Source organism: Gallus gallus, chromosome 14 (assembly GCF_016699485.2).
Source record: "Gallus gallus isolate bGalGal1 chromosome 14, bGalGal1.mat.broiler.GRCg7b, whole genome shotgun sequence".
NCBI classification, from domain to species: Eukaryota; Metazoa; Chordata; class Aves; order Galliformes; family Phasianidae; genus Gallus; species Gallus gallus.
The window spans coordinates 15,287,869-15,296,170 of NC_052545.1; the positions used below are offsets into that span (position 1 = coordinate 15,287,869).

At 52.8% G+C, this 8,302-nt stretch overlaps 1 protein-coding gene across 1 annotated transcript; it reads right to left on the reverse strand.

Annotated features, from left to right (window-relative positions):
- Nucleotides 1–3,224: 3,224 nt before the first annotated feature.
- Nucleotides 3,225–6,660, reverse strand: LOC121106762. The gene is made up of 9 exons (XM_040647461.2): nt 6,606–6,660; nt 6,094–6,237; nt 5,708–5,767; nt 5,592–5,601; nt 5,094–5,164; nt 4,834–4,905; nt 4,512–4,742; nt 3,808–3,955; nt 3,225–3,621 (listed from the first exon to the last, which is right to left on the reverse strand). Exons 1-9 carry the CDS (start codon nt 6,658–6,660, stop codon nt 3,225–3,227), a joined length of 1,188 nt encoding a protein of 395 aa, XP_040503395.2.
- Between the last annotated feature and the right edge of the window lie 1,642 nt (nt 6,661–8,302).

Below are 8,302 nucleotides of genomic sequence, written 5' to 3' on the forward strand. Positions count from 1 at the left end.
CAGCCATGCTGGTACCGCTGTGTGCGCCCAGGGGGACGTGGGCCTCCCGACTGACAGCCTGCAAAGGAACGGCTCCGATGTTCTGCTGTGCTGATGTCCATCATTGCTGTGCTGTAACTGTCTGAGTGTAGAGCCTGAATGCTGAGAGTGCCCTGTGAGTGTGACACAGCCGTGTGTGTGTGTGTGTGTGTATGTGTGTGTGACACAGCCGTGTGTGTGTGTGTATGTGTGTGTGACACAGCCGTGTGGGTGCGTGTGTGACACAGCTGTGCATGTGTGACACAACTGTGTGTGTGTGTGCATGTGTGACACAGCCATGTGTTTTGTGTGTGTGTATCTGACTGTGTGTGTGTCTGTGTATGACACAGCTGCGCGCGGGGTGTGTGACTGTGTGTGTGTCTGCGTGTCTGCATCTCGTTCTATAGTAAGGCCTCCTTCTTAGTGCATTAAGGGAAGGCAGTGGATGTAATCTTGCCGGATTTCAGTAAGGCCTTGGATACTGTCGCTCTCAATGTCCTTCTGGACAAGTTATCCAGCTGCGAGCTGGATAAGTAGTGGCTTGATGGCAGAGCTCAAAGAGTCACAGTGAATGCAGCTCTATCTGCCTGGTTGTGCGGTCACTCGCAGTGTTCTCGGCCAGTCCTGTCGAACACTTTGATCGATGACCTGGGTGCAGGAGGGGAGTGCGTCCTCGGCAAGTTTCCTAATGGTACTTAACTGCTGTAGGCTCCCCGGAGGCCGAGAGGCCTTGCAGAAGGATCTAGATCATGGCTATCCAACCTTTTAGCTGCCCTGAGCAAACAGGAATTAATTTCTTAATTTGCCTTAATCTGCATGGGCCATACTGAGCAAACAGGAATTGCCTTGGGACGCATATCAATATATAATAAATTTAAGGCATTTCAGTAACCAACCTTTTTTAATGCATTTTTAGTAAAGCGTAAAAACAGCAGAGAGCAACAGCAACATAAACTAGTGGGATGTTTGACCATTAAGGGCCCTAAGGAAACAGGGAATTCAAGAAGGCAGGTTAGAACCCAAGTGAGAGCTTGATTGTGCTGCAATGTGGATGCCATCGGAAGAGGAAGAAAATTCACAATTGATTAGATTTGTCTGCTTTGGGCTTGAATTATTCATTGCAGAAATGTACCCAGTGTGTTTTTTGTTTGTTTGTTTGTTGTTTTGTTTTGTTTTGTTCTTTGCATCCTTATAACCCACTGTGGTTAATTCTCCAGGACTAATCCTTTAGGTATTACCTGCCCAGCCAAACTGAGCACACGCATCTGCTGCATCTCCTACGGGAACTCGGGAAATCCCTTCCCCTGCTCCGTGTCCTGCTTTCAGCTGGGACAAAGTTGGTTTCCTTTGTAGGTCTGGTGCGATGCTGTGCTTTGGCTTTAGGAGAAGACTATCGATAACACACTCATGTTTTAGTTTTGCTGAGCAGTGCTGCACAGAGCCAAGGAGATTTCAGTTTCTCAGCTCCTCGCCCTGTCCTGCCAGCGAGGGGCTGGGGGGGCAAGGAGCTGGGAGGGGACAGAGCCGGGACAGCTGCCCTCAACTGACCAAAGAGGTCTTCCATCGCATACGGGATCACATGAGGAACTCTAAAACTGAGAAGCGTTGGCCGGGGCGGGCCGCAGCTTGGGGTCTGGCCTGCGTGTCAGTTGGCGGGTGGTGAGCAGCTGCGTGTGCATCGCTTGTTTTGTGGAGGCACACATGGTTATTGCCGTTACTGTTATTTCTCGCTCTTCCTTTCCTGTCTCAGTAAATAGTTTTTCCTCAGTCCGTGAGCTCTACCTCTGCTACAGTTCTCTCCCCCATCCTGCTGAGAAGGGGACAGTGAGCAAAGGGCCGTGTGTGGTGTTCAGCTGCTGCTGGTCTCAACCACAGCGAGCTACTGTGTCACTGCACGGTCAGTGTGCGCAGGAAGGAATCGCAGGTCACTGCAGTGCCACAGCTGCATAAGCAAAGTTGCAGACAAGGAAAAAAGAAAACTGACATGTGGTCAGTTCCAAATGAGACTCTGCGGATGGGTGAGATGTAGGCTGTGTCCTCTTTTGCCTCGGGCTTTACTAGCAGGGTCTCCCAGGCCCTGCTGCCTTGAGGCAGAGCCATGGAGAACAACCAGCATTGGGTGGAGATAAAGCCATGAGTTCCTCTGTGCTGAACAGCCGCTGGGACTGGAAGTTTTGCGCCTGAGAGTGCTGAGAGAGCCAGGAGAAGTCATAGGGATGTACACTCAGGTACTCAGGTGGGTCTGGCTGGGATGGAGTTGTCCGTTGCAGCTCAGACAATGCTGGGTTTTAGATTTGTGACCAAAACAGTGGTGATAGCACGCCGATGCTGTGGCTGTTGCTGAACAGTGCTTGCAGAATGTCAGCACTCCTCTGTTTCTCACTCACCCATCCTGGTGAATAGACTTAGGGATGTGCTTGAAGTTGAGAGGGAAACATAACCAGGCAGAAGACGCAGAACTGACCAAAGAGTTGTTCCAGGCCAGAGAGCATCGTGCCGAGCAGTAAAACGGGGAGGGGGGTTTGGTACCGAGCCATTTTTTCGCTTGTAGGCGGGGTGGGCTTTCTGTCTTGTAGTACAAACGAAGGCACTGACAGAGCCTGAATTTGAGAAATAGGAGCTATAGGAAAAGATATCAAAAGAAATTAATTCACCCTCCCGGTAACGTTGGGAGAAAGGGGCGAGCTGAGGAAGGTGACCCTCTCCGTGAAAGGCGGAGAGGAGCCTTGCCAGAGTCCTCGGCAGTGCTGAGGGACGAGCTCCGTCCGTGAGCGAGTGAATGTGCGAGGTGAGACTCCACAGGGACTGCCATGGGGCAGGCTGTCGTCTGCTCTCCTGAAGGCATCAACAATTACCCTGTGTAGATCTCTGTTCCGTTCCATTTGTTGCAGCTTCACCGTACAGTTTCACTGTACTAGCCAGCCTCTGCTGCAGTGTCGGTTTCTCCTAGATGCGCTCAGTGCTTCCTTCCAAGTGCCTCCTTCCCTCCCTGCATGCCCTGATTCAGGGCAGTAGCCCAGAAGAGCTCAAGGACGACTCTTCACATATCAAGTCTCCCCAGCACTTCCCTGCTCTGGTGGGAGCTTGGTGACCGCCCAGTTAGACAAGCAAGCTGAGGCTGGGACCAAGGAGGCCCTCCCTGGCTTGCAGCTCTCCGACTGCTTCCCTTGCACCAAGTGCTGGCCCCAGCCCTATGCACTATAAACTCAATGGAAATGGTCACAGCAGCAGCTTTTGAATGGAATGTCTTTATTAATCACAAAGTGGGACCCTCCAAATGAACCCGAGCCTTCTTGGCACCGGGTAACAGGGGCACTGGATGGCTCAGGGGTATCCTGAGAGCTGCAGCTACTGAGGGAAGAGACGTTGACAGTAGGAGAGCTGCTGGGATGCATGGGCTGAAGGGAGGGGTCTGCTCTGATTCTGTTGCACAGGTCAGCAAATTCTGCTTCAAAGGACCAGGAGAATGGCCTGGAGATGATTTTTCCTTGGTCGAGGACATCCTCCTTTGCAGCCTCCCCCAGCTCCGCTCTGCCTTCATCTCTGTTTTGATCTCTCTCCCAGTCAGCTTGTCTTGCTGCTGTCCGCTCTGTCTTGCGTGCCCTGTGGGAATGAGTTTCAGAAAGCACTACTCACTGATAGGAATCGAGGGAACACTTAAAAGGCCTTGCAACATAAATCCTGGCGGTGTACTGCCAGCAGCTGATTTGGGCCGTCCAGGATCCTGTCACCACAAATGCTTCATAGCCAAATGCAGCGATACAGTGTCTTGGGGAAAAGCTAACTCACAGATATTTTTTCCACATCCACAGCATAGGAACACAGGCCAGCATCAGCACGGACAGCAGCACAGCGGAGACCACAGCAATCACTGGGATGTGGTGTTTTCGCAGCTCTTCGCCAACAGCGGCCGTTGTGATTTTCCCAACATCCACCCCTGGAAGAACCGAGACAATGCCACAGGTTACTGTCATCTGCGCTGCAGATGATCTCACAGTGTGCTTCATGGACCCAAGAGGTTTCCTTTATCATCAGTGGGTACCTCCATCTCTGGTGTATAAGCACCAGAGGACAAGAAGGATTGCTTCCACTTCTCGTTGGGCAGGGAGAGGCTGCACCGGCACTCTGGGCTGAGGGCTGGGGCTCTGCCCTGGGGTCTGGGCTTTGTCCGTCGGGAGCAGTGCAGAGCAGAAACCCTCACACTTTCCCCAGCACACATGTCCTGAGCTCTCCGCCAGAACATCCCCCAGGCTGAAGGTCGGCCTCCAGCCAGCACAAGGCACAGCTGGAGCCAGCCCAGCAGAGAAACACTCCTGCAGGCTCCTACCACACAGGGCCAGGCTCATCGCCCTCGCGTTCCTTTATAGCACGTGCTCTGTACTAGCCTGCTCACGTTTGGCTGCCGGCCTGCTGCGCAAGAGCAGGCAGGAAGGGCCTGGTGGCACACAGTGATTCTGGTTGGTGACACCAGATGACCATGGGACTGAAATTACCTGGCAATCCAGCTGCTTGTTCTGCCTGTGTTTTTCTGTCAGAGACTGGCCGTGTGTCACTGCTGCTTTCCTGCAATGGCTCCTTCTGCACAGTCTCTTGGTCAGTCCCTTTAGTCCCACCATGCGCTGCCTTCTCCATTTTCTTCACGGGTTCCTTTAGGACACGGGATGACCACCAGTAGTACTTCCCTCTTCTAGGTGTATCCTTTCCTCTGTTTCCTCTTTGCGGACCTTAACAGAATGCATGAAATTCAGTCTCCCGTGCTTGAAGTTTTGAAGACCAGCAGTGCGTCAGTGGAATCAGTGAAGACCATCTACTCACCCATGGGATTCCAACTGGTCTCCATCGCAGGAAGGAGCCGAGAAACCAGCAAGGCCCTCCCTGGGGGCACTTCTGCAACCAAAGACCCATGAAAAGTTTCCGTGCACAACGGCATCACTGAATAGTGGAGCATACCAGGGGATCGTGCAAGGAAAGGGCATACACGCACAGGACTACGCTCTCACACCTGCAGACAGACCTGGCCGACATTTGGCCTTTGAGCTGGCAGCTCTCAAAGGAACTAAAAAGCCATGACATACCCATGTGATCTGCCGGAGTTTCAGTCCTGGAACTCAGAGGGGAAGCTGGAGCACCTTCATTCCAGTCACACCTGCAATCAAACACAGGACAGAGAGACTTTACTTAGACGTTCTTCCAGTCAGAATGACAGGGGATGCAATTAAGACAGGGGATTCCTTCGTGACGCTGTTCTCTCCGTTCCACAAAGGAGCAGCTTGGAAACAGATCCTGGCTGCCCACAGGGGCACTGCCACAGGACGCAGCTGTCATCAAGGGCAGATGAGAAACGTTCCCATTGCACGTGGCCACCTCTCTCTTCCTTAGTAACCTGCAGTGACTACAACGGGCTCAGGTACGGACGCGCGACTCAGATGCAGGACTAAAGATCCAAAGTTGCAGAGGGGCCAGGCGACCTGCTGGCTGGCATTCAGCAGCTTTCAAAATACTTTCTCCAGGCCATGTGAAAGAGCCCTCAGAGACCTCACGGAACAACATTCGGCCCCTTGAGGTTTTCTTACCGGGAGACCTCTGAGACAAAGCCAGCACGATGCTGGGAGCTGAAGAGCTGAAGCCTTGCTGAACTATCACCACCAAGTATGAACAAATATCAAGGAAATGAAGACTGGGGACTTACCCCTGGAGTCCACCCCAGGCTCAGGGACAGGATTCTGCTGTGCGGATTGAGCAAGAGGGCCTGCAGGGACAAGTGTGATCAGACACTGGTGAGCAGAGCTTCCTCTGCACGTTGGGGCCTACTTTTTCCTCAGTGACCTGCAGGGTGTGGTGGCAGGTCAGGGCCCAAATACGAAGGGCTGAGTTCTCTCAGCTGGAGAGGGGCAGGGTTAACATTCCCACTGAAATGTGGCAGCTCTCCAAGTCACAAAATACTCATGACTGATCTGCGCAAGACCTCCAAGGTACAAGCAGGTTAGGAGGACCTTGAGAGGATCTGAAATAAAACTGCGTGCTGCTGGGGCACAAATTTTTCTGCCTTCATGGGAACAGACACTCAGAACCTACCTCTGGGTTGACCCCGAGGCACAAAACCTGGATTCAGACTATCATCTGAATAGGGCGCACCAATGTCATCATCTACAATCAAGAAGAACTGATTAGAGAAGTTCCCATTACTGGGGATGTTGTGATATTCTTCTCCCTTAGCAACTGGAGGTGGGTCAGGCAAGGGGGCGGGAGAAAGACGCAGGTCATGATTTGCACAGTAGCAGAGTGGCCAGGAGGACCTCTTGGCTGCCACCTGGCAGCTTACATGATACGTTCTCCACGCCACGTGCAACAACCCTTATGGACCACACAGAAGAAGATTCAGCCCTTTGGGACTTTCTTACTGGGGCACCTCTGGTGTACACAAAGGAAGGTCACACCAAAGCACTGGAGGAAAACACACCTGCCTCTTCCTCTGGGCTGTGGGTGGGGGCTCTGTGTTGGAAACCGGGATTTGTCTATGGGGAGTACCACCAGGCTGGAGCAGAAATGCTCATGCTTTTCCCAGCACACATCTTGTGAGCTCTCACCCAGGGCATCTCCCAGGATGAAGGCCGTGCTCCAGCCAGCAAGCAGCAGAGTCATGGTCTGGCATGGTTGGAGCCAGCCCTGGGGAGCAAGCGCTGCCACAGGCTCTTGGCTGGCTCCTGCGGTGCTGCCTGTCACCCTCTGCCTAACGTCCACCATGGGAGGTAGCCCCAGGGAAGGGTGGTGTAGGGCCATGGCAACTCAGCCTGACTTCTTGCCCCTCGCGCCGCTCAGCTTTGGATCCATCGCTGCCCACTCACCTGCTCCCTGTACTGGAAGCGGAGCAGCACAAATCTCCCAGGAACGCAGGGGACATCAGTAGCAGGAGGAGGACAAGGCGGGCAGGGGCCGTGGCCCCCCACACTCGTGCCATGCTGCCACCACCACCGCTGCAGCCACAGCAAGTGCTGCCGTTGGGTCAGGCGCCGAGCAATGCCTGTGCCATGGGACAGCATCACAGCTGGGCCTTGTGACATCACAGCTCTGCACAGCCATGTAGCGGGGCAATTGTGACCTCACGGCCCCGTGAAGCCGGGTGGAGGCTGCCCGTGAGCCGCTCCTCTTGTGATGCACTGCACCAGGGCTGGTGGGGCCAGTGCTTACATCATAGAAACATAGAATCATGGAATGGCTTGGGTAGGAAGAGACATTAAAGAACTTTTACCTCCAACTGCGCTGCTGTGGGCAGGGATACCGCCCACTGAGTCAGCCTGCCCAGGGCTCCATCCAGCCTGGCCTTGAACGCTTCCAGAGACCGGGGCATCCACAACTTCGCTTGGCAAACTTTTATAGTGCCTCGACAACCCCGAGAGGGAATTATTTCCAGCTCGATGTGCCAATGACAATGTCTCACTCCAATTTATAGGAGAGGGAGGAGGTTCTTTTCATATATGTATACCTGACAGTGAGATTAAGCTACAACAGGTCAAATGTTAGCCTGACCAGTTTATTACAAATCCTTTGTCTTTAGAGAGATGGGGAGGGGAAGGTGGGCAATAGAAAAGAGATATAAAAGCAAGGAGTCTTTGTAGTGCGCGAGAGAGATGATCACCACTGCGGGTCCGATGAGGTTCATAGTGCGCCCGTTGATCTCAAGAATTTGTCCTATCACTGCAGGGGATGGGAGAAAGCCAGGGAGCTTTGCAGCCAGCAGGCTCTGGGGGGGTCTTTTGAAAGAGGGGTTTTCCCCTCAGGGAATTCCTCTGTAAAGGTTTATTTGGAGTTCTTCTCCAAAGTCCTTATTTTGGTGAGGGCCTTTTATCTCCCATTTCTCAGTTTTTTTCTTCTTTTCTCTCTGTCAGTGTGACACACCCTGCCCAACAGAGAAGCCAGCAGGGAGTGGTGCCTTTGTTGCCATGCGTAGCATTACTGCCTATTGCAGTGGTCAGCTCCTTCAAGCTGCCCCCCCAAAAGGACTGCTTGTCCACTTCTGCTTCTTTACACTCATGAGCAGCATTACTGTGGCAGAGTGACACCCAGCACTCGCCCCCCTAGAATTAGCAGCTGTTAGTTAGTCCTATCACTGAAAAGGTCTCATGAAGCAAGCTGTGAGACAAAAAGAAATACAGTTTTGTCTTTCACAACACCTGGTGGCACAAAGGTTGCTTGAAATTGATGTGTATATGACCATCTATGATGGTGAGGAAAGAAAAAAAAGAAGCAAGCATAAAGGAAAGAAGGGTGGGGGCTGAGGGGGGTT

Excerpts from the sequence above, each read along its gene's own strand:
- LOC121106762 (XM_040647461.2), bottom strand. The coding sequence starts at position 6,660 with ATGACTCTGCTGCTTGCTGGCTGGAGCACGGCCTTCATCCTGGGAGAT. Across the intron at positions 6,238-6,605 it reads CATCCTGGGAGATGCCCTGG|TTGCTAAGGGAGAAGAATAT; the intron begins GTGAGAGCTCAC and ends ACCCACCTCCAG. Across the intron at positions 3,956-4,511 it reads ACAAGCAGCTGGATTGCCAG|GGGTGGATGTTGGGAAAATC; the intron begins GTAATTTCAGTC and ends CGGTTCTTCCAG.